The sequence below is a fragment of the Callospermophilus lateralis genome, chromosome 3 (assembly GCF_048772815.1).
Source record: "Callospermophilus lateralis isolate mCalLat2 chromosome 3, mCalLat2.hap1, whole genome shotgun sequence".
In the NCBI taxonomy this organism is placed as follows: Eukaryota; Metazoa; Chordata; class Mammalia; order Rodentia; family Sciuridae; genus Callospermophilus; species Callospermophilus lateralis.
Genome location: NC_135307.1, coordinates 101,027,820 through 101,055,488, shown reverse-complemented (window position 1 = coordinate 101,055,488; position 27,669 = coordinate 101,027,820). Strand labels below are relative to the sequence as shown.

At 33.1% G+C, this 27,669-nt stretch overlaps 1 protein-coding gene and 1 pseudogene across 1 annotated transcript in view; one reads left to right on the top strand and one right to left on the bottom strand.

Moving 5' to 3' along the window:
* The window catches only part of Rfx7 (regulatory factor X7), a 112,884-nt gene that overhangs the window by 26,749 nt on the left and 58,466 nt on the right, over positions 1 to 27,669 (top strand). The window contains exon 2 of the mRNA XM_076850831.2: positions 21,138 to 21,171. Within this exon, the coding sequence (XP_076706946.2) occupies positions 21,138 to 21,171 (34 nt within the window). The remainder of the gene's footprint in view (positions 1 to 21,137; positions 21,172 to 27,669) is intronic.
* LOC143394080 (uncharacterized protein C16orf52 homolog B pseudogene) lies at positions 6,433 to 6,947 on the bottom strand (annotated as a pseudogene).

Genomic DNA, 27,669 nt, shown 5'->3' with positions numbered 1-27,669 from the left:
TTCTATAGTTTCTATTGAGATATCCTCAAGCTTAGATTCTTTGCGCATGTGTGTTCAGTTTATCAAAGCCCATCTGAGTTGAAATACTTCATTTCTGTTAACTAATCTGTAGCTTTTCTTTTTAGTTCTTATAATTTTCATCTCTTCTTCTTATATTATCATCAGTCCTTGCAGGCTGTCAACTTTAGCATCTTAATTATAGTTATTTTAAGTTCCTGACCTTAGAATTTCAATATCTTTGCCATATCAAAGTCTGATTCTATTGCTAGCTGTGCTCATGAAACCAGATATGATATGCTGGGTAAAAGGAACTGCTGTATATAGCCTTTAGTAATGTGGTGGTAAGGTTTGGGGGAGGGAACATTCTGTAATTCTATAAATTTCACACTTTTAGTAAACCTGAACTGGAATCTGGACTATAAACTTCATGAGTATTTTTTGATTCTCCTGCAACTCTCAATGAGTCAGAATGATTAAAGGTGGCTAAAGTTGGAAAATTCCCTTCTTTCAGGTCATTTGGTCAGACGAGGCTATGTTTGAACTAGTTTATCTTGAGGGTTGAACTTGTTAACAAGAATAGAATGCTTTGGTATATTTCAAAATGGTTCCTTTGTCTCTTCTACCTGAATTACATGGGAATTTTTCCCCACCATTGACTGAGAATATCTGCTTGAGGTAAAATTCAGAAAAGTTGAAGAACCTCCGGTGATTGGATCCTCTTGGAGTTTTTCTCTCTCAGACTTGTCCACACTGAGCCTCCAACAACTCATCAGTTACCGTACAAGTTTCCCTGCTTTGATACTGATTCCCACAGGGGTTTTGCTGTTTTGCTCCACCCTGTGAATCTGAGAAATTTCTCATTTTCCAGTTTGTTTAGCCTTTTTTCTTGTTATAGATCTTATTGGAGATTTCAGCTTCTTGCATGCAGAATCAAAAATCTAGCTTTTTAAAAAATTTTTTTCTTTTAAACCTTCTAACAGAGTGTTTTCCAAAACTGGCATCTAGTTTATCAGTTTTCTCTGTTATGGATAATGCTTTTGATGGCACATCCACCTTGCCCTAGATATGAGAGATTTTCTTTCTAAAAATTTTGTAGTTTTGTTTTAAATTTAAGTTCATAATAGATTTTGAGTTAATTTCTGAGACTTATCTTTTTGGAGGGATGGGGGGAGATAACAGTTATTGAACCCAAGGATGCTTTTCCTTTTAAGACAGAGTCTTACTGAATTGCTCAGGCTGGTCTTAAACTTGGGATTCTCCTGCCTCAGCCTCCCAAGTTGCTGGGATTACAGGTGTGCGCCACAGTGCCCACTGAGACTTATCCTGAAGTTCATGTTTTAAACTTTATTTTAATTGTGACAAATACACATAACACAAAGTTTGCCATCTTCACCATTTTTAAGAATATAGTTCAGTGGTATTAGGTATGTTCACATAGTTAGGGGGGCATTAACACCTTCCATCTGTACTCAGTAAACAATAATACACTAGTCCCCCTCCTACCACACCTTGACACCCACTGTTCTTTTTTTCTCTGAGTTTAGCTAGTTCAACTAAGTACCTCATAAGTAGAATCATACAGTATTATTTTTCATTTTGTGACTGGCTTATTTCACTCAGCACATCCTTAGGCTTCACCTATGTTGTAGCATGTATTCATATATATATATTTTTAAGGCTAAATGATCTGTTGTATGTATATATCTTTTTTTTTTTTGTCCATTCGTTTATTGGTAGATACTTGAGTTGCTTCCACCTTTTTCTATTATGAACAATGCTGCTCTGAACATCAGTGTACAAATATCTGTTTGAGCCCTTCCATCAGTTCTTTTATGTATATATACAGAATTGGAACTAGTGAGTTCTGTTGTAATTTTATTTTTAATGCTCTGAGGACCACTGTACTATTTCCCATAACAGATGCATCTCCACAAGCACTGGCACTTACATTCTGGTTTGGGGGGTTGGTTTGTTTATTTTTCTAATAGTTGACATCTTACTGGGTATGAAGTGGTATCTATAATATATGGAAGGCCCATTGCTACAATACCATTTGTTGAAAAAGCTTTTTCCTCCATTTAATTGTGTTTGCACTTGAGCATATTTGAGTACTTTTATTTCCAGATTTTCTTTTCTGTTTCATTGGTGTGTGTTTCTGTCACCTATCAATACTATGGTAATACTAGCTTCATGAAATGAATTTGGAAGTTTTCCCTGTTCTGTTTTCTGGAAAGAAATGTATAGAATTGGTGATAGTTCTTAAACATTTGTAGAGTTCTCTAGTGAAAACATATGGACATTTACATTCAAGTTTAAAGTTTTGGTAATCATGTCAGAGTATGAAGGGATAAATCACTAACTAACTAGGAGAAGATAGTTGAAGTACAACTGAAAGATTAGTATTTAAAATATTTAAAGACATTCTTCAGTTTACTAAGATACAAATAAGCAAATAGACATTTGGGCAAAGTTACTTCTTCTTTGATCCTATATAAAGAACATTGAATCTAAACTAAGGATTTGGAGAGACCAGATAATATTTTTTGGAGTGTATACTTTGTTTACATTTGAGACACCTTCCACAAACCATAGAAAAGTCTTGCTCCTAAGAGGAAGTAACTCTTGTTTTGTCTTTATTGTTTTAATTGACTCTAGTAGGTATTTCAGGTCCCTTTTGGTTCTAGACAGTATTTTAAATATTTTTGTGTGCATTACTTATTCTGGTTGGCTGATGACTTTTTAAAACTTTGTCCTGTGAAGCTCACAGTGCTTTTAAGCATGCCTTTTTTCAGCGGTAGCAGTTTTAAAGTCAGGTGAGTTTGTTATCCTCATTCTCATTTGTTTTCAAAAAGTTCTCTCTCTCTCTCTCTCTCTCTCTTTTGTTTACAGGAATACAGGAACACAAACTAAAATAAGATTATTTTAAGTAGGATTTTAATTAAAATCATCCTGTATTCCATAGTCATTAAGACTTGAATGTGGGCAAGTTTTTTTTTTGTTTGTTTGTTTTCTTTTTTTTTTTGTTTGTTTTTTTGCTAAGGGTTTATGAGTTTTATTTCTTTTTTTAAAAAGTCCAGCTTTTGTTTTGTCAATTTTTAATTTTTACTTAACCACTGAGCTGCATCCCTTTTTATTTTTTATTTTGAGACAGGATCTTGCTAAGTTGCTGAGGCTGGCTTTGAACTTGGGATCTTCCTACCTCAGCCTCCTGAGTCTATGGGATTATAGGTGTGCACCACACTCAGCTCACCTTTTGGTCTTGATTAAATAAAAAGGTATTCCTAATAATTTAGTTCTTAGAGTTTATATATGAATATTAGTAGGAACTAAACCTTCAGAGTGTTAGCCCATGATATCCTTTTTCTTAAAATCCATCCTTACTAAGAGTTTAGCATTAGATTTTCCCTATAGTTTGGAGCGCATACTAACTATTTATGCTTCTAAATCAACATTTCCCCATTTGCAATACTAATTCTATGAAAATAAAAGCTTTTGATTAAATTAATTTGGGAAATGTTGCGTAGGATTACTCTGTAACCCACTCTCAGATGGTCAAAGTGTGTGTTAGAATATTAAGATTCATAAGGAATCCTCTTTTATAAGGTTGGGGAACGTAATCCTCCTTAAAATCCTATGTTAAATAAAATTAGAATCCTATCTAACTTTGTCGAACTCACACTTGCTAAGTTTTCTTGAACATCAGCCATTTTTTGCATGGGTTGTCTATGTGTATTGGGAGAACAGTCCTCACAAAATGCACTTAGAAAATATTGCTAATAAATCACTACTCTGTATCAACTTTGTAGTTCTCTTCAGCTCCAGGTTGTAATTTGACTGGCTACTAGTATTTTCATACTCTTTCATATTTAACAACTATCTTCTACCTATGTTATGTCATAATTCCTTACTGACTATAACATAAATGCTTTATACCTGTGCTGTGAGTCTTGCTTTAAACCAAGGAACAGTAGGATATTAGCTTAGTGATTTTGGGCAGCCGGGGGGAACAGATACTATAATATCAATTATTTTACTGTCCTAGTAAAACCTAGAAGGGCATTATTCTGCATGTATTGTGGTCACTGGCGGTCTATACAAGAGTATTGGAAGTTAAGTTTAAGCCTTAAAATAACAGATGACCTCTTTTTGTCTCAGCTTGCTTACTTCTAAAACAGTCTTCAAACTTTTTTACATTCTTTATAGTTCATAAGACATGCTCTTCCATGGATCTGTGCTGTCCATTTCACTAGCCAGTAGTAACATATGGTCATTGAGCGCTTGAAACATGGCTAGATCAAATTGAGATGTGTTGTAACTGAAAATAACACTGGATTTCAAAGATTTAGTTTCAAAAAGGATAAAATATTTCAAAATTTTTATATTGATTATGTATTTAAATGGTAATATTTTGATAACCCAGCCTCCTGTTGTGCCTTTAAAATATATGTCTCGGTATCTTCCTCTCTAAAAGCATCATTTATTTGAACATTGAGAAGATGAGCTTACAACTCATTGATTTCATTAAATAGCCTCTCCTTTATAAATTAAAACAACATTTACTCCTTTATGGGAGAGAATTTTAGTGTTAACTATATAATTGATTTTTGTATTATTTTTATCTTTTATTATGAGAAAAGTACAGTGATTCTGTGGTTTAAGTGAAAGGCAATTAGACATTAAATTTGGTGACTGTTGTTTTTTGAATCAAATACTCAGATTCTGAACCCTTTACTACAGTAATAAACTCTAGAAAGAAGTAATAAGTCATGTCTCATAAGCATACCAAAGGACCATCCCAACAGCAGTTTTCGTAAACTTTCTGGTATTCATTTATATGAGACGTTGGCATTGTCTAATATGCACTTCAAACATCATTATCTGATTCTGCCATCTTATAGGAAAACTCATTCTAACTTTAGTCTTCTATAACATTTCCTTTTTGATTTCTCTTATAATCTGGGTTAAGTATCTAAAAATGATTTAATGCTTTTTTAGTTTAAAAAGAATCGCATATACCTAGTGCCTCACCTATTAGTGATACCTATATTATCTTTATTCCCGTGTGTGTGTGCGTGTGCGCGCGCTCACACACACACACACACATACCTCTTATCTCTAACCCAGTTTTTTCTTTATGTAACATAAAAAGGTGCTAAGTTATATGGCTATAAAACGTTTTTTCTGAAATAGTACAGTGTCAGAAAAGAAGAGTTATTTTCCCCACTGGGCTATCCAACAACATTATCCTGCTCCCTGTTTTAGTTTGCTTTTAAGTATTTTATATGTTTATTATAAAATTTAAGCAGTGACAAGAGCTTTCTAAAATTTTGAGAAGAAAATGAAGCCTCAAAAATCTCATTTTTCAAAGAAAACAGAGCTATCCTTACAGATGGGTCTCAGTGTACATGCACCTGCCTCCTGGCTCCTTTTATTATTTTTATGGGCCTTCTTACCTATCCTATAGACCAACTAAATTTTCCTGTATTTAGAATCTGCAGCTACTTCTGCAGAATCAGCACTAGAGGGCATTGAAGTTTAGCAAAGGCTAAGCCTTCCTATAACTCACTTCTGGCAATAGGTAATTGTTGTTAGGGAAAAGAAATTTCCCAAAATTGTGAGACTAGAGCTCACAATTTTCTTGATTAAAATTTTTATTTCTGCTATATATATCACAATATTTCTTATTAGATAATTCATTTGAAGATTTAATTTTTATTTTTTTTCAGCAAAATATATATATTATATATATATATATATTTATATAAATATAAGGAAGATTTTTCCCCACCCACCCACCCCAAACAACATGTCTCTTAGTGTTTTGATTTTTTTTTTTTCTTTTCTTTTTGTACATAGAGATTAGGGAATTTCAGAATTTTTACATACATTTTAGCAAACACATTTTGATCTATTGGCTTCTCGGTGCAGTAATGCAACGGTAATCCGTTCTGGTGCCAAAGGCTCATACCATTACAAGGAAGTTGTGAACACTAATTTCTTAGGAGGTGAGGCCACCCCCACATGAACTTCTTTTGCATCCCTCTGGTCCACCATGATTCATAAATACTTAGACTTTTTTTCTCAAATGAATCATTAGACGTTAAAAACAGGACAACAGAGTCACAAAGGGCTACATGCTTTTCAGTGTAAAGCATTCTCCTTCACTAGGTTGCTATCACAGTGCAGACTGACTGCCTGAATATGCTCAGGAGATTTAGTCATTATTGTCTGTATTTGGTTATGGAAAGGCTCTCAATTTTTTTTTTTTTTTTAATCCAAAGTGCATAGTGAGAACAAAGCATTTTTTCTTTTTCAGCATCAGTTTCACCTAAGCATTTTCCTATGAGAGGACTGCTCAGATGCCTTGTCTTTGTCCTCCCACCCTCTAAAAATAAAAATAAAAAATAAAATAAAATAATAAAGTCAAGCAGTTTAGACATTCATCAGCCTGGTAAACAAACTTTGCCAGCAAATAGAAGTCCTACTATTGTAAAGAAAATTGATAAGACAAAAAGTACATATGATGACCCAACTACTGTGTTGTTGGGTAATTTATAAGGTTGACCTCCGACTTCATTGATGTAAAATCCTATTGGAAATATTAGGGCAGCCATACAGAAAAGGATCATTCCAGTGAATGCTATCCATTGAGCATATTTTGTAGCTTCTCTTCGCCAGTGGGAAGCCACCAGCAAACCACATGTGACAGTCAATGAAATGATTCCCATGATGATAAAAAACAGTGTGGTGACCCACTCTGGGGGCAGCCGAGGAGGGATGCACGTCCGGTCTCGTCCATGGATTGTTTGACACTGTCGCACTAGCCCCACAGTGAGTGCTCCCACCGACTCCCCGGTGTTGATCCAGTTGGGGTTGGCGATGCTGGCGATGGCGAAGATATCGGCAGCCAAAAAGAGACATCCTGAGATGATGGTCAGTTTATCCATCTCCCCGCCCCGCTCCCCCCACCCCACCCCAGCCCCGGGCACCCCGGAGTCCCCGTGCCGCCACCTCGTGCCCCCTCGGCCCCCGCACGCCGCTTGCGCCCCAAGATTTCATTTTTAAAAGTATGTTATAAATGAGTAAATGCTTTCCTAAGACAAAATTCACTATCCACTGTATACTTGAAGCCTGTTGACTCTGTGAACTTTTGTTATCAACTTGAAAATCTGTTTGCTTTTGGGGGAAAAAAAAAAAGGAAAGAAACATGGATTGAGACTAAAGAAGCAGCAAACTTTGTTCAGAATACTGCCTGCTTAAAAATACAGATTTTTTTATAATCCTTTTAGTGCGTGTTATATCCTCTTAGTGCTATTCGTAAATATTATAATGGAAAAATTCAGGATTTGGAGCAATCAGCTGTCATTTAATGAAAGATGCCTATATATGGAAGAACAGCAGAAAAGAGAAAATAACTCACCAGAAAGTGAAAATTAGTCATATAATCTATAAGCTTTCAAGTACTACCAACATACACTTTCAGTATTACTCCATGACTGCTTAATAAATATCAAGTAACAGTGGCCCAGTAGTCATGGACAATAGTGACTCAATCTGCTATTCTTAGTTTTCTGTGTTATCTATTTTAATGTTTGTTTCATAGTTTGAATCAACATCAGAAGGTTTTGGGGTCTTAAACTGTCAATCAACAGTGGACCATGTGAGCCTGTAAAGAGAATGAAGCTGAAAAATTCTTACTTTCAGATAGTCATTGGCTGTCATGATAGCACAATACATTATTCACATGTTGGTGAGGATAATGGTATAAACACACTTACTGTGCTTCTAGTCATGTACTAGTATAGAGCATAACATTTATATGCAGTTCACAATATTTGATAATAAACAACTATGTTACTGGAGTACGTATTTGCTATACGTTTTTGTCAGTAGAGAGTTAATCCCTTGCTTATGAAAAAGAATTTACTGTAAAAACAGTATACCTTGTTTTGCCAGTAGCTGACTGATCAAGAGACCATGATCAACAAAATTGCAATATTTTATTTATAGATATATTTAACATTTGTAATAAAAATACACAAATTCATGAGAATGATAACTTCCAGACAATGGTCACTGCTGAGGAAGGAACGGTAGAATCAGTTTTATCTAAAGTTTTCGTCCTTAATTAAAAATGAAAAGCAAAGTATTTATATTTATTCAATGGGTACCAGGTACTTTACTTGGCAATAAAGTTTATTCTTTTGTTAGAATTTTTTTTTATGCTCAGTACCACAAAATTGGCTTTATGGTAAAATTAATAAACCTTTAATAAGCATTCCGTGTCAAAAGCAAAGTTTGCTTTCCATACCTAAATAGAACTTTTGAAGTGACTCATTTGTTAATCACTAAGTTTACATATTATGGAATTTTATGCATGCCTCAGCACTTATGAAATTATTTTGCTTTTTATACTCTAGAGATATGGCTCTCAATTAGGAACAAATGGAAATATGGGAGCAGCTGTGGTTGTCACTATCTGGGCATTTAGTGGACCCAGATTTAGTGCTACTGATGGCATTTAGTGGGTCCCATCCAGTGATGATAGACATCCTACAATGAGTAGGACAAGCCAATAAAATGAAGAGGGATGCCATTCATAATGTCAGTACCACATTGAGAAACATTGTTCTATAGGTTAATTTCATTTCAAAGTACAGTATAGTACAAATGTTGAGGAATGTTTCATTAGTTTTGTCACACAAACAGCATAGAATATATTTAACTAAAGGCTGCTATGATGTCAGTAGGTGATGTTATCTTATAGGACCATCATCATTTAAGCAGTCCATTGTTGACAAAAATATCCTTATGTGACATACCACTGCAGATCCCCTGAAGGTTCATAAGAATGAACAAGAACCAATGAACTATGATTATTTTAAAAGCAGTTTGAATTTAAAAACAGAATTGATACTTTGGATTTTGTTTCTTGATTAGGTACTAGAAGTATCCAAATGAGGTTTTTCTTAGTCTTATAGTTCTAATTATTTATTTTTATTGAGGTAAAATCTATAATTTAAACATAAATTTAACCATTTAGGGTATGCTCTTACATGGCGTTTAGTACATTTATAGTGTGTAAACATCACCTCCATCTAGTTATAAAACCTGTCACTCCCCATTTTCCCCCATCCCCACAATGCCCTGGTAACTACCAGTCACTCTGCTTTCTGTCTTTGTATGTAACTATTCTGGATACTTCATATACATACATTAATGTGATCTTTTTTATTAATTTTTCAAAATTTATATATGACAGCGAGATGCATTACGATTCATATTACACATATAGAGCAAAAAGCTAAATACCAAAAAACCAAATAACCCAATCAAAAAATGGGCCAAGGAACTGAACAAACACTTCTCAGAAGATGATATACAGTCATTCAACAAATATGTGAAAAAATGTTCATTATTGCTAGCAATTAGAGAAATGCAAGTCAAAACTATTCTAAGATTTCATCTCACTCCAGTCAGAATGGCAGCTATTATGAATACAAACCATAATAAGTGTTGGCAAGGATGTGGGGGAAAAGGTACACTGATACACTGTTGGTGGAACTGCAAATTGGTGCAGCTAATATGGAAAGAAGTATGGAGGGAGATTCCTTGGAAAATTGAGACTGGAACCACCATTTGACCTAGCTGTTCCTCTCATCAGTCTATATCCATAGGACTTAAAAACAGCATACTACAGGGACACAGCCACATCAACGTGTATAGCAGCACAATTCACAGTAGCTAAATTGTGGAACCAACCTAAATGCCCTTAGTAGATGAATGGATAGAATGCGATCTTTTATGTCTCCCTTCTTTAATATAAAGTTTCAGCAATCATCCATGTTGTAGCATATATTTTTACGCAATTCATTTTTATGGTAAATAATATCCCATTGTACTGATTTACCACATTTTGTTTATCCATTCATTTATTGATGGAGATGCAAATTGTTTTCATCTTTTTGGTTAACCATGCTATTGTAAACATTTGTATCCAAGTTTGTTTATATATTTCTTTGAGTATTTATACCTAAAAGTAGAGTTGTGGAATTATATGGTAATTCTCATTACCTTTATGAGGAAATGCTAAACTGTTTTTCAGAAAAATACACAGGGTAAGGATCCCTGATCTCAAATATCCAAAATACAAATCATCTATGCTCAATTTCAGATTTCAGATTTTCGTATGAGGGATACTTAACCAGTAAGTTCTATGCAAATAATCCAAAATCTGGAAAACTCCAAAATGTGATAATTCTGGTCCTAAGCATTTTGGATTAGGGATTCTCAACCTTTACCATTTTACATTGACATTACTCATTGAAATATATATTTCCTCAAAAAGATAAACATAGAATTAACATATTTCTCCACATCCTCACCCACAGATCACAATTAGTTTTAAGATAAACTAAATGAATTAAAATATCTGCATGGTGTGATAATTATTTTCTATGTACTTTATATTTTTCTGGCTACACCTTTCAACTCTCATATAATTAGTACTATTACTATGGTTATAAAAGAATTTAAAAACAATTGTGTTCTTATATAAGCAAACTAAAGAATAAATACAGGTTGAACATCCATAGTATCGAAATCCAAAGTCTGAAATGTTTTGAATACTGCCGTGATGCCAGAGGTAGAAAATTTCACATCCAACCTAATAATGTTGGATTATAGTCAAAATGCATGCACACTAAATATTGTACAAAATTACCTTTAGGCTATGTGTAGAAGGTATGTATTAAAAAATAAGTGAATCTTGTTATTTGAACTTGGATCTCATCTCTGAGAGATCACACACATACACACACACACCAAAATCTGAAAAATTCTAAAATCCACATTTTGATTCCAAGCATTTTAGATAAGGGATAAGGGGTCTTCAACTGTACTTCACATTCATTGGGGCAAGTGTAAATACATATTCCTGTAATGTACTCTGAGCAGAGTCACAGTCTGCAAAAGGAATCTGAAGTCAGTGTATTTTTAACAGAATTAATTATTTCATAGGAGCAGAAGCTGGTTTGTTTAATTTGTCTTAGCAGGCATAGAACACAAACACTTTTAAAATTTATAGATGCATATATATCTCCCCTACCTCAGATTCTCCTTAGATGAAATCTTGAACAATATTCACAGATACCTGTTTCTAATACAGAAGATAGTTGATGTAAGTATACAGCAATTGTGAGTCTGACTTCGGACAGGGATTCCAAGTATATACAAAAATAGTATTAAATTTTTGAATGGAGACCAAACTTGGTATTGGAAAACTGGGACTCAAGTAAGCAAGGTATCTAAGTGTTTTTCCAGGACTGCTGTTACCTACAATATATTATATACTAAGTATTTTTTGGCCCATGATTGCCAACTTACTTACTATGTCATGTTTAAGCCTCAAGTGAAGAAATTATTATATAAAGTGTTTCTGTGAGGTAAAGTAGATTTAGGTTAAGGTTGTTTGCATGTTTGGGTTTTGTTGTTGTTATTTTTTAAACACATGCTTCCTAAGTATAGCCACACTATGTAAGAAAGTTTTATCCAGCTCCACTTAATAGTTTGACTTGGAGAAAATAAAATATGCTTTCTAAAATTATATCTAATTATATCTTCAGTGCTTAAATTTTCTACTTGCTGATGTTTCTTCCTCTCTTTCCCTACTCAATTGGTATAGGATTCAGGTTTACTTTACAACATACTGGTGATCTGACTTGATATGCAAAGCTTAAACTAACTGAAAGATTTAGAAAATTAATGGTTATTATGTTTCAAAACCATAAAAGTCATAATACCACAGCAAAATTATGATACCAATAGTTTGTTACTGTTTTTAACTAATACCAAAATACAATTAGATATATACTATTTATTTAAGATTTTTACAGAAGTGTTTTTTTTTTTTTTTTTTTGGTAGTACAGTGGTCTTGGGGGGAGTCAAACCAAGTGATTTGTACATGCTAGGCAAGCCCTCTACCACTAAGCTACACCCCCAACTCAGAAATAATTGTTCTGTTTTGCTTTTAATATTTTTTGTAAGTGGACACATTACCTTTATTTTCTTTATTTATTTTTATGTGGTGCTGAGGATTGAACCCAGCGCCTCACATGTGCTAGATGAGCACCCTACCACTGAAGTAATTGTTTTTCAAAACCAGTGAAACTAAGTTTTATGCATATCAAATAGAATAAATTGTCAACAATTTAGAGAATGTTTAAAATAGAAAAATATTAATGCTAGATCTACATTATCTGACAAGTTTTTACATATAAAATCATTAATAGTTTTATTCAGAAATTAAAATGAACATTTAAATTATGGAATATTAAGAAGACAGATATCTACCTTTTTTAAATACAAGCTCAAATGTATATCAGTGATTCACTATTCATTAGTAAATGTGTTTTGTGCATATTTTTCAGCTTCTGAAAAACTTCTTTAATCTTAACTAGTCAGAATAATGGTAAAAAGATACTTAATTCCACATATATTCCTCTGCCTCATTGATCAACACAGATATTCCCATTTTTTGTTAATTTTGAGTCTTTAATGCAAATTTATTTATTTATTTATTTATTTATTTATTTATTTATTTATTTATTTTTTAGTTTTCGGTGGACACAACATCTTTATTTGTATGTGGTGCTGAGGATTGAACCCAGGCCGCACGCATGCCAGGCGAGCGCGCTACCACTTGAGCCACATCACCAGCCCCTTAATGCAAATTTATTTACATTTAATATACTTTTTAAATTTTTTTAATTCTTTTTAGTCATACATGACAGTAGAATATATTTTGACATATTATACATACATGAAGTATAATTTCCCATTCTTGTGGTTGTACATGATGTGGAATTAGACTGGTCATGTATTAATATATAAACATAGGAAAGTCATGTTCAATTCATTTTGCTGTCTTTTATATTCCCATCCCCACTTTCTTCCCTTCATTTCCCTTTGTCTAATCCAAAGTACTTCAGTCTTCCCTTTCCTCTCTTTATTGTGGGTTAGCATCCTCTTATTAGAGAGAACATTAGGCCTTTGCATTTGGAGGATTGGCTTATTTCACTTAGCATGATAGTCTCTAGTTCCATCCATTTTCCTGCAAATGCCATAATTTTATTCTTCTTCATGACTGAATAGTATTCTGTTGTGTATATATAACACATTTTTTCTATTCATTCATCTGTTGAAGGATACCTAAGTTGGTTCCCATAGCTTAGCTATTGAGAATTTAGCTACTATAAACATTAATGTGGCTGCATCACTGTAGTATGCTGATTTTAAGTCCTTTGGGTATAAACCAAGGAGTGGGATAGCTGGGTCAAATGGTGGGTCCATTCCAAGTTTTCTGAGGAAACTCCATACTGCTTTCCAGAGTGGTTGCACCAATTTGCAGTCTCACCAGTAATGTATGAGTGTACCTTTTTCCCCACATTCTTGCCAATATTTATTTTTACTTGTATTGTTTATATTTGCCATTCTGACTGGAGTGAAATGGAATCTCAGTGTACCTTAAAGGATGACTTTTCTCCAGGTTCTACCTGCTTTTGGTCACTGTTTTGCCTTAGTGGTTTTTAAAAAATATTTTGTCCACTGTATATAACTTGTGTAGCAGGGTTACTCTAAGTTACCTTGTCATATAAAAAGTTGAAACTATCAGTAGAAAATGCTTTTGGTTAAAAAAAAAAATTAGATAATACCCTACTTTGAGTATACATAGGTAAAAATTGGACGTGTTCATGAATATACAATGGAGAAAATATGGAAAAAAGGAAAGAATTTATTGGTTAGAGTGTGGAATTTGAAGGAAGTTTCCAAATATGTTCTATTAATATTAATAGAAAACTACATACATATAAACTCTACATATTTTGTATACTTATTTATTGTACTTTTAATATATATAGTAAAGGTCTTCTAGATGGTATAGTTGAGCAGTTGTGACAGGATTCTCACCCCACACTCAAGATTTAAATATAAAAGGTCAAAGGAAAATACACAACAATGTTTCATATATATATGTATGTGAGTAAGTAGGTAGGTAGATATTTGCTTAAAATCAAGAAAGTCATAGGTACCAGTAAAAAGGGTTAGGGAGAGTTTGCTTAAGAAAAGCTGGGGTTGTAGCTCAGTGGTGGAGTGCTTGCCTTGCATGTGTAGGATACTGGGTTCAATCTCAGCACTGTATAAAAATTAATAAATAAAATAAAGGTATTGTGTCCATCCATAACTGGGAAAAAATATATATATATTATATATATATTTAAAAGGTAAACAAGAACTAAATCCTAAATAGTTTGTAGTAGTTTTCATGTTTTGATACAGAACTTAAATGCTGGGATAAATATCTTAATGTTAGTAGGAAAGTATAGGTCACATGGCTCTGTACCTTCACAGATAGTTGAAACCCATCAACTATGTGAAGCTTAGAGCCTGAAGAGAGATTTTTGCCCATGAAATTTAATTAAAAAGAGGAATCCATAGACCCAAAGAGTTTCAGGTAAACTTGATAGTTGCCCAGAGCACAGAGAACGGTAAATTATGAGATCCAGAACCATATGCTTATATTACTTGATTGTGAGGTTTTGATTTGATAAACCCCTTATAGTACAAGCACTGTAAATATTAAATTAGTGTAAAACTGGGTCTGAAGCCGTTAAATCCCTAGATTCAAAAAGAGGCAGATGTGAAACTGTTTCCATGAGCCAAGGGATATATGACTGCTCTGAAAAAATAATCCTTGCTGATAATAAATTAATAATTTAAATATTTCACATCACAAGAGAAAACTGACACCAACCCAAGACATGTTTAGGAATTACTTGAGAAGAATAATTCTCACTTAAAATGGACTCATAATTAAATTTTAAAAAGTATAAATCACAGGAAAAAGTGATCTATCTTAAAGGAGACTGACACAAACTTCTTTTTTTTTTTTTTTTTAAAGAGAGAGAGAGAGAAAATTTTAATATTCATTTTTTAGTTTTCGGCGGACACAACATCTTTGTTTGTATGTGGTGCTGAGGATCGAACCCGGGCTGCATGCATGCCAGGCGAGCGCGCTACCACTTGAGCCACATCCCCAGCCCTGACACAAACTTCTTATCAGTAGTAGATACTCAGAAGACCACAAAAAGAAAGGTTATTTAACAAAATTAATTGGAGACAACACAGAATTTAAGGGAAAATGGCATTACTAAGGAAAAAAGATACTAGATCATGATAAATGGAACACTGTGCCAAGAAAATATAAAAATCATAGTCTTACATATATCCATCAGTATAGTATGGGTGTTAATAAAGCAAGTGTCAGTAATTACCAAGAGAAATTTAAAAATGAAAAGTGTTATTTGAATATTTAACTTATCTCAGAAACTCTAGTTAAAACAGAAAAAATAGGCAATAAAAGATTTGAATATTAAAATTAGTACATTTGATTAAATGAATGTCTATATAGAGGACTTCTAGAAAATAAGTAGAAAGTATGGATATATTTAAAGAATACATGGATTAGTTTTTTAAAAATTGACTATTACCTGGGTCTCAAAGGAAATTTAAATCATGGAAAACACATGCCCCAGATGAAATGAGAAGACAATTGGATCAGTAAATTTAAAAATAGAATGTACATATATATACACACATCAAGCCCTAAATTACAAAAACTTAAACAACAAAATTTATAGGGTATAGTTTAAAAGGTGAAGCTTTTCAGGAATAGGAATAAAGTTACAATTATTCTTTAGTGTACTTATTTTTTAAAAAATATGGGAAATACATGTTTTGTGTTCAACTTTAATAGCATAAATAAAAATAAATAATAAAAAGTGATGATTAGAAAAAGAGAACTGAGTCAACAAAAATATAGTTTTTAAAAAAGATACATGGACACTTCTTGGCCTCTAATATAAAGCTTATACGCTAGTAGAGAAGTTTCGATAGATGTAAATACCAGTGGCAATAATTACAATAAAGATAAGTAAATTAGCATAAAGGAGATAGAGGGTGACAAGAGCTGTTTTTTGTTGTTTTTGTTTTTAAGATAACGGTCTGGGATGGTTTCTGAGGAGATAAATGTTTGAACCATGAGCATATGAAGTTAGAGAACAGTCCAGGCAGAACTCCCTTTTGAAGAATGTTCGTGATGAGTGAACAGAAGAGCAAAAGCCCTGACTATCTCCCTAAAAATGATAAATTATATTAATCACAAAAAAATGTCACTAGCATTATTCTTGATTACAATGAGTATAAAAGTAAACACTTCAGTGTAGAAATGAAACAAGGATAACTGCTGTCACTCCTACTCTTCATTATTACACTGGAAACTGTAGCCAACGTAATTAGAAAACAGAGGAGAATAAAAGAAACAGATTGAAAAGGCAATATGGAAAGCAGTATGGAGATTCCTTGGAAATCTGGGAATGGAACTACCATTTGACCCAGCTCTTCCTCTCCTTGGACTATACCCAAAGGACTTAAAAACAGCATACTTACAGGGACACAGCCACATCAATATTTATAGCAGCACAATTAACAATAGCTAAACTGTGGAATCAACCTAGATGCCCTTCAGTGGATGAATTGGATTAAAAAGATGTGGTATATATACACAATGGAATTTTACTCAGCATTAAAAGAGAATAAAATCATGGCATTTACAGGTAAATGGATGGCACTGGAGAAGATAATGCTAAGTGAAATCAGCCAATCCCCAAAAAACAAATCCTGAATGTTTTCTCTGATGTAAGGAGGCTGCCTCATAGTGAGATAGGGAGGGAGAACATGGGAGGATTAAATGTATTCTAGATAGGGAAGAGGGTTGGGAGGGAAAAGGAGGGGGCAGGGGATTAGCAAGGGCCGTGGAATGTGATGGACATCATTATCCAAAGTACATGTTTGAAGACTCGAATTGGGTGTCAACATATTTTACATATAAACAGATATGAAAATTTGTGGTATATATGTATAATAAGAATTGTAATGCAAAATAACCAAAGTACATGTATAAAGGCATGAATTGGCATGAACATAATACAAAGATATGAAAATTATACTCTATATGTGTAATGCATTCCATTGTCATGTATTTAAAAAAATTAAATCAATAAAACTAAAAAAATCATTGATAGCAATCAAAAAAAGATTGAAAGGAAGAAAAATATTATGACTTATAAATGAAATTATTATCTACAAGAGAATTCACATTCTATTAGAACTAAAGAGTACAGGAAGGTTGATTGAGATAAAGGTCAGCCTAGAAAACCAGGAGTTTTCCACATAAGCAGAAATCAACTAGAATATGTAGTAGGGGAAAAAGATATAATTCAAAAATACCATCTATAAGCTGCCATGGATTCTTTCTAAAAAATTTGAACAGGTTTACAGAGAACATTGTCAGACACTTTAAGGACTGATGAAAATGTATCCAGATTGTCAGTATACCCCTCCTGCAAGTTCATGAGCAGCATCACTACAACTGAAAAACTGTAGGACTGAAAAATTCACTTGGAAAAGTAAAGGTCCAAGAATTTTGAAGATGGGGAAGGAGAGTTATGTCATCAAATAAATAAATCTAATAATTGAAAATGTGGCATTACTTAGGGATAGACAAGTAGACCAATAATAAAACAGAAAAGAAAGGCCCAAAACAGATTCAAGCATTTCTGGAAATTTGGCATAATAAAATAAGGAACAACCAGGTTGCCAGAGAGGAAAAATATGTATATTGCATCATACCATATACAAGAACAAATCCCAACTAGAGAAAATATCAAATTTTAGGATAGCACATAGAATACCTTTGTAAATTTAGCTAGATAGGATTTAAATAAGACCCCCCCTAAAAAACACATTATAAAGGAAAACAAATGATAGATTGATAAAATTTGACAAAATTTTTGAATTTTAATAAAAGGTACCATTAACAGAAGTTAAATATGTATAACAAAATTAATAGCCAGGATATATAAGGATAACAGTCAACTCCACTTAAAAACAGTCAAAGGGGGCTGGGGATGTGGCTCAAGCGGTAGCGCGCTCGCCTGGCATGCGTGCGGCCCGGGTTCGATCCTCAGCACCACATACAAATAAAGATGTTGTGTCCGCCGATAACTAACAAAAAAATAAATATTAAAATTCTCTCTCTCTCCCTCTCTCACTCTCTCTTAAAAAAAAAAAAACGTCAAAGGATAGGAACCAACAATTTGTGGAGAAGAAAAACCTATATGTCCAACAAAAGATGAAAAAGTACACGTTAAGAAGAATATGATAAATTTTTAGAAATTATATCTTTTGAATTACAAATTTTTAATATATATTATATATGTGTATCATATATTAATGGACTATATCTACAAGGTAATAGAAAAAAGGAATTATCATATACTACTGATGGAAGTACAAATGTACATAAGTACTTAGGAGAGGAATTTGGTAATATATAATAAATTGAAAAGATGCATTCATAAGCCCCAGAAAATAGACTTCTAGATTTGTAACAGAAATTTTTGTGGGTTTATGTTAGGAGATGTATACAAAACACTTATTACAATATCATTTGTAGAATAACTAGAAACTTTGTAATTGTCTTTTAACAAATGAATAAACTTGGAAGTCAGTGGGATACTTTTCAGTGATTAATGGTTAAAATAGATGGACTTTATGTCAACATGGATGAACCTCAAAAAGTTGAGTGAAAAAGCAGTCATAGAATCTGCACAATATAATGACATTTTAATAAACATTTTAATGTTTCACAGAACAATAATTTATACTGTTTATAGACATTTGTGTGTTTAATCCAAATTTCGAAATAACAGTTGAAAAAGTTATACATAAGATTAATGATGGTTGCCTTTTGAAAGGTAGGGAGTGGTATGTGACTAGACAGAGAACCAAGAGAGGGCTGAGGCTGTGGCTCAGTGCTAGTGCACTTGCCTGGATGTTGAGGTACTGGGTTCGATTCTCAGCACCACATATAAATAAATTAAATAAAAGTCTATCAACAACTAAAAAAAGAGAACCAAGGGAACTTGAACTTGACCTGTATCATTCTAATAGGTCAGTGTTAAGTATGTATTAAAAATAAGTGGCTAGCTTAAGTGATTGCCAGGGTTCTTAACCGGCTCAGAAGTACTTCCATTTTACTTTTTAATTAAATCATTTAAAAGACTCTCTTTTACGTATACCTTCTAAAGATTTTATTAAGTTAATATGGGCATACTCATCCTTTTTAGATAATCTCCAGAATAGTCAGTTTCTGATAAATGGGGACATATTGAGATTATGGTTTATAAAATAATCACATGTTCAGTTTCATGTTGTTTTCTTTATAAAACTTGGGATTCAGTGGGATATTTTTCAGTGATTAATGGTTAAAATTGATGGACTTTATGTTGAACATGGATGGACCTCAAAAAAGTCATTCTCAAATGGCCCCAGTTCCAGTTTTCTTTATATGGGGGGACTAAATGTGTTTTTTGTCACTTATTTATTCAGCAGATTTTGTTGAATATCTAACATGTGCCAGATGATTTAACAGTGAATAAAAAAAAGCCTACTCTCATGGAGTTTAAATTCTAGCCAGGGAAGATAGCCATTAAATAAATAAATTCATGAAAATATAATATGCTAGTAGTTAAAAATAAAGCAGGATAAGATTTCGACCAAGGTGTTGAGGGATGGTTAGATTCTGGATATGTTACTTTTTAATAGCAATTCCTAATCCGTAGATTACTCTGTGATCTCAAGGGACATTGTGAGAGTTATTGAAAAGAGGTAGCATGCATTAGTTGCCAATGAATGATAAAACTGTACAGTGATCATAAAAGGAGATTTTAAAACCTCTAAAAATCTTTTGTAGGATTGTGGGAAGGGAATTTCATTCCTGTTTACTTAGAGGTTTCCTTTACTTTTCTTGCTCCTTTAAGTCATTGTGAATTATACAACTAAACTTAATCTCATCATACTTTGTTGTTTGCAAAAAAATGAAACTTGAAATCTGGGTACAGATTTTGATGTTAATTGCATTAATAGATCAGATATAAAATACTGATTTTTACTTTATAGCTTAACTGTATAGGTATATACAAAGACAGATCAACCCATTTTTGTTACATTCATTTGGCTGTAGACCTTTTATGGAAGATAATCTATTTAATGATATTTTATCTTGCATGATTCATTTGCTTTTGCATGTTAATCGATATTGTAACAAAATCCAAATGACAGTTAATTTATACTCCCTTCATTTGTGTTATGTATTATAGTTTAATTAAACTGATGTATAGTGGCTTTATTTGTATTATTTAGTTTCTAAATATAATTTTCTACCCTCCAAATATTACTGTATTAGTTCATCTTTTATTATGGCTTTTATGTCTAAGTATTCCTGTTATGAAAAGAAAGAGATGTGTGTGTGTATGCAGGCGTGCATGTGCATCTGTGTATGTGTGTGCTACAGGAAAGGAAAAGAGGAAAAGAATTAGTTTATGTCAAATCTTTAGAGCTATAGCATATTACATCATTATGGCTTTTTAAATTCTAAACAAATCATTGTCCAGAAAAGAAGGCAGACAGTAAAATTCATAATTTATTTTAAACTCTGTGTCCTGTTTCTCAGCATAGTAATACATCTGCACTTATATGTCATTAGAAACTTAATTGTGAGCTGGGTATAATGATATACACCTGTAGTTCCAGCACTCAGGGAAGCTGAGATGGGAGGATCACTTGAGTCCAAGAGTTCTAATTCAGCCTAAGCAACATAGGGAAATCCTGTCTTTAAAAAAGAACAACATTTAGTTTTATATTCAAAACATCTATTGTAGTGTAACAACAGTAGGTTGAGTAGAACAGTAAACAGAAATATTTTGATTGTGCTTTAAAATTTAATTTAGTACAGTGAGTGGGAAATAGATTTTTATTGTACTTTGTGAAAGAGTATTTCAGGATAATGAGTTTCACTTACATTCACATATATATATATATATATATATATATATATATATATATATATTTTTTTTTTTTTTTCATAGAAAGGAGAGCTAATTAACCACAACTGAGAGTATTTCAGGTATTTAATGAAATTTTTATTTCTACTAACCTAACTTTCTTTTTCTTTTAGCAAAACTGTACAATCTAAAGTGGACTGCATTTTGGTAAGTGAAATACCTAACTTAAAAGTTATTTTGTAGTAAGCCTTTTACAAACACTATGTAAAATATACCATTCCTAAGTAAATATTGATTCTAAATATAACACAACTTTAGTGAATAAATTTTGATGATTAATTACAACCCTGTGGGTAAATTGGTTATAAGCTGCCTAGATATTTTCCTCTATCTCATCAACACTGAAATCACAATCTGAGGTAGTTGCATGCATTTGAATCTTCTTTGGCCTTCACTGAAATATTGCTTAAACAAACATTTAATTAAAGTGAATATTTTTATTCTGATAATGCTGTAAGAATTCATTTAAAGTTTTTAAGATGTTTGATGGGTTTTGTTATGATAGCATATTTTTCATGTTTCAGTTACTAGCCTTTAGAAATTAAGCTACAATGATATAATTTATAAGAATTTGCTTAAAGAAAATTTTTAGTGTACTTGTTGCATTCATTTTTGTTGCTGTAATATACTTTGTATTACAGCTTTTAATCTCTGGGTTACAGTTTTTAGACTTCAAGTCACATTAATATTTTAATTTAGATTTTGTTTATAGTTCCTTAGGTCTTGTCTTAAATATGTAAATGTGTGAGGGAAGAAGCATGCAACTATTGGGACAACTGGAATAATACTGACTTCTTTGACGAAATCTCTGCAGACAGGCTGCACCATAGGCTCTAGAATGTTCAATGACTCTCTCTGCTAGATTACCCAAAGTGTCAGTGTAATTATTGTTCTTCTTTGTTTGTGATTTCAGAACTTTTCTTATCCTAGTTTGGGTTTCCTTTTAAGCCAACTTGACTTGTTTGTGTTTTGTTTTATCTTTTTAAATCATTTTTTCTCATCATTGAGTAAATAGAGACAAAATATTATCAAAATTATAAAATATAACATTTTAAAATATAAAATAAGAAAGTAATTTTAAACCTTTGAAGTGTTTATATTTTCATGTTAAGATTTAAAATAAACGTGTTATGTGTGTGTTTTTATATGTGTGTATATGTATATATCATGTATAACTTTACTCCATAATTTTTTAAATTAATTTATTTATTTTAATTAGGTTTATATGACAGCAGAATGCATTTTGATTCATTGTACACAATTGCAGCACGACTTTTCATTTCTCTGGTTGTATACGATGTAGTGTCGCACCATATGTGCAGTCATCCTATACCTAGGGTAATGGTGTCCATCTCATTCCACCATCTTTCCTGCCTCCATGTCCCCTCTCCACCCCACCCTCCCCTTTGCCCCATCAAAGCTCCTCCATTTTTCCCATGCCTTCCCTATAACAGATCAGCATCCATTTATCAGAGAGAACATTTGACCTTTAGTTTTTTGAAATTGGCTTACTTTGTTTAGCATGATGTTCTCCAACTCCATCCATTTACCTGCAAATGCCATAAGTTTATTCTCTTTTAATGCTGAGTAATATTCCATTGTGTATATATACCATAGTTGTTTTTTTTTTTTATCTACTCATCTATGGAAGGGCATCTAGATTACTTCCACAGTTTAGCTATTGTGAATTGGGCTGCGTTACAATAATATGCTGATTTTAAGTGTAGCTGGTTCAAATGGTAGTTCCATTCCAAGTTTTCTAAGGAATCTCCATGCTGCTTTCCAGATTGGTTGCACCAATTTGCAGTCCCACCAGCAATGTGTGAGTGTGCTTTTTCCCCCACATCCTCATCAATATTTATTGTTGTCTGTATTCTTGATAACTGTCATTCTGACTGGCATGAGGTGAATGTTTAGAATAGTTTTGATTTTCATTTCTCTAATTACTAGAGAGGTTGAACATATATTTGTTAATCGAATTCTTATCTTCTTCTGGAAAATGTCTGTTCAACTCCTTAGCCCAATTATTGATTGGGTTGTTTATTTTTTTGCCATTAAGTTTTTTTATATATCCTGGAGGTTTATCTGACATATGTATGGCAAAAATTTGCTCCAGAAATGTAGGCTCTCTCTCCACCTCATTGTTTCTTTTGTAGAAAGAAGCTTTTTAGTTTGAGTTCATCCCATTTATTAATTCTTGATTTTATTTCTTGTGCTTTAGGAGCCTTGTTAAGGAAGTCAGGGCCTAATCCGATGTGATGAAAATTTGGACCTACTTTTTCCTCTGTTAGGCACAGGATCTCTAATCTAATTTCTAGGTCCTGATCCACATTGAATTTCTTGTTACTCCATAATTTTTTAATGCTGTCTTAGGCCTTGGACATCCAGTGATAAACAAGATAGTAATATCTCTATCCTCATGATCCTCATATTTTATTAGATGAGGTAGACATTAAATAAGTGAGCAAATAAATGTTATAACTTCAAATATTGATAAATGCCTTTACAGAATTTTTAAAAGGCAAAAGGGAGCAAGTGATGGTGGCTAGGACTAACAGAGTTATGATCTGACATTTGAGAGAGACCTGAATTAGAAACTAGCCTTGTTGATGATATGCCAACAGTACATACTAGACAGAGGAAACAACACGAAAATTCAGAAGTTTGGGTAATTTGAAGAAGATAAGGATTTCAGTGGGCTAAAATATATGGAGGAAAGGAAAGAATGATACCGAAGTTCAACTGGAGAGGGTTTAATAATGGTATATTTGGTCACAACAAATTGTATGGTAAGCCAAGTAGAGTGTCCTAAGCAGAAATATAAAATGATCTAATTTTTTTAAGAAATATATTTGGAAATATGGCCTGTAGGGGGAAGGAAAACCAGTTAGGCTATTGTAGACATCAAGAAGGGAATTTTCAGCTCTTACTCAGATGAAGGTAGTGAAAGATGTGAAAAAAATTTGGTGGATTCCAGGCATATTTTGGATATAAAATTCCTTGTTGGTGGATTGAATGTGAAGAAAGAAAAAAGAGGAATAAAGGGTAATTTCTTCAATCTGCTGTTCCTGTTTTTTGGTACTGGGGATTGAACCTGTTTCTGTTTTTTGGTACTGGGGATTAACCACTGAGCCATGTACCTAGCCCTTTTTATTTTTTATTTTGAGAGAGGGACCCCATAAGTTGATAAGGCTGAGGCTGGCCTCCCAAGTCTCTGGGATTACAGGAGTATCCCACCACACGTGGCTAGTATTTCTAACATGAAAGATTTGCTCATTATGAATACTCTCAGTCTATATTTATCTGTGAATGTAATTTGCTTTCAATTTTCAAAGATAGTTTTACTGGATATGGAATTCCTACTTAACAGTTATTTTTTTTTCTTTCATTGCTTTGAACATGTTAACTGTTTCTTCTGGACTTTGTTTTTGATACTAAATTAGCAATTAATCATATTGTTATTTTTCTGTACCTGATGAGTTATTTTTCTCCAGTTCCTATCTAGTTTTATTCTATATTCATTCTGCCACTCGTTCACTTTTCTAGCTTTCAACAGTCCATGACTATTACATGTGTGGATATTGAAAACTTTGTGTTTATCCAACATGGGGTTTGTTGAACTCACATTTGTAGATTAGTTAGATTTGGGGATTTCCAGCCATTTTCTCTTCAAAAAATTTTTCTGTCCTTTGGATTCTCTCCTTCTACATGTTGAAATGATTGATGTTATTCTGATCTCTGGGACTTTGTTCTTTTTTCTCTAATAATCTTTCTCTGTGTTCTGGTTTCTCTGTTAAGATTCTGTTACCTGTCATTGTGCTTTTCTTTTGTGTGTTTAAACACAGGCACTTCGTTTTGACCGCACTACTATTCAAACCATGTGAATGAAATAAGTTCATGGGAGCAGCTCCAAACAAGAAAAACACAGGCCCTCATAGTTAGTACCTTATGTTCAGGAATTTTTAATGACTTAACCTCTCTATATATTGTTTATCTTTAGTCAGTTTCCAGACTCCAAAATTGGTTTTTTTTGACCATTTTGATTCATTTTCTAGTTGTTTTGGGGAGGAAAGGTTTGCCACAATTTTCACTTCACTTTTTCCAGATATTTCAACCTTCCCCTGAGGATTTTTCATACATTTTGTTCTAGGATTTATAGTTTTAGTTTTCTTTCAGATCAGTGAACCATTTTGAATTTAAGTTGATTTTTACCATGTTATGAATATGCAGTTGTTTTAGTACCACTTATTTTTCAATAAGTCAACCCTTCCCTCCAAATACATTTTGTATCAAAAATCATTATAGGTGGGTCTTTTTCTAGATTCTCTTTATTCTTCCCATAAATTGTTTTTCTGTTTTGATGGCGTTGTCTTATCTACTGTAACATTATAGAAAGTCTTAATATCAGGTATATAAACAATTCAAATATTTTGGCATCGCCATACAAATTTTAGAATTACCATGTCAGTTTCTTTCTTTTTTTTTTTTTTTTGAGAGAGAGAGAGAGAGAGAATTTCAATATTTATTTTTCAGTTTTCGGCGGACACAACATCTTTGTTTGTATGTGGTGCTGAGGATCGAACCCGGGCCGCACGCATGCCAGGCGAGCGCGCTACCGCTTGAGCCACATCCCCAGCCCCCATGTCAGTTTCTATTAAAAACAAACAAACAACAACAACAAACAGTTCTAAACTCTACAGGAAGTTTGATTGAGATTACAGTGAATTCATAGATCAGTTTGGGGATGTTGACATCTTACTAATGAATCTTGATCCGTGAGTTTGGCATATCTATTAGTTGGTTTTTCTGTAATTTCTCACGGTAGCATTTTTTTAGTTTTCTGTGTTTAGGTTTTATACATATTTTCTCACAACTTTTCGTAAATTGTCAACATTTTTGAAGTTTTCCATTTTATTGTGAAAGGTATTAAAAATTTTTGTTACCCAAGGTCCATCAGGACAGAGCTAAACATAAACAGATATGGTGAGAGTAGATTTTCTTGCCTTGTTCTCAATCATAGGGGGAAAAAGTCATTCGTTCACCATTTAATATGATGTTAATCTTTTCATGATTGCTCTTTATCAGGTGGAACAAGTTCCCTCCTGTTTCTGTTTTGCTAAGTGTTTTTGTTTGATTTTTGTTTTTGAATTTTAATCATAATTGTGTGTTCATGTGCAGGGGCACTGGGTTCAGTATCCCACACCATATACACAAAAACAAATACATGCTAGTTATTATCAAATGACTCTTCTAAGTTTACTGGTAGTTTAAATTTCTATATTATAATATTTCCTAATCTTTTCCACCAAAGTGCTTAATCTACTATAAATCTTTTTCTTTTTTAGTTCTGAAAATTCTGTTTGTCTCCCTTTATTTCTTTGGACATATTTATAATACCTGCTTTTAAGTCCTTCTTTGCTAATTATATTTTCTCTGACATTTCTGCATCTGTTTTATTTTCTGATTTTTGTCACAATTGTAGTAATGATTTTCTGCTTCTTTACTAGTAATTTTTAAGTTAGTGCTGGACAGTGACAGTTACACAGAAGATGGTTTGGGGTTTGGTTTGGTTTGTGAGAATCGGGATTTTGATTATCTTTAAACTGTATGGATGTATTGATATTTGGGCAGGCAGCTAAGTTACTTGTAAATTAGTTTGATTCTTTTGAAGCTTGTGTTGAAGAGGAGGTCTAGAATAACATCTACAACTAGAGCTAGTTTAGCTTTTATACTAAGATGTTACCATTCTGTTGTCTTTACATTGGTAAGTTGCTCAATGATGGGGATACAGTCTGTGAAATATATCCTTAGGCGATTTTGTTGTATGAACATCATTGAATATACTTGTATAAGCTTAAGGTGGCTACAACAGTACTAGGCAATATGGGACCATCAAGGTACATAGGGACTTCTCATTGACAGAAACAAAATTATGCAGTGTATTACTATAGTGCAATCTCTCAATTTATGACTGGTTAAAACTGGAATATATGTTTGTCACTTAAAGATCCCTGGTAGTTCTCTGCCTAGCCTCATGGAGTTTTCCTCTATATGTATACAGTTTAGCATTCGGCAATATATTCCAAATCTATATAGATTTTGTGTAGATTTTGAATCCTTTATCTTTCATCCATACAATTCTTTGCTTCTTCAAACACCAATTTCTGTCTCTAATTCAGTAATATTGCCTTGCTAAGCTTGCTTGCTCCAAACCACAGTTCAGAAGGTACCTTCTCGTAGAATCATCTCATTTGTTTGTTTCTCTCAAGTGGAATAGTTCTATGCTCTGTGAGATCCAATTTCCAAAACAGTTGTGATTTTGTATGTTTTGAATTGGTGAAGTAGAAGGAATTACTCTCATTATCAGGTAATCCATCGTGGTCACATGTAGAGTAATTACTAACAGCTACTTTAAGATTCAATAAAATTGTGAATTGTGCTGCTATAAACATTGATGTGGCTGTGTCCCTGTAGTATGCTCTTCTCAGGTCCTGTGGGTATAGTCTGAGAAGGGGAATAGGTGGGTCAAATGGTGGTTCCATTCCCAGCTTTCCAAGGAATCTCCATACTGCTTTCCAAATTGGCTGCACCAATTTGCAGTCCCACCAGCAATGTATGAGTGTACCTCCCCTCACCCCCCCATCT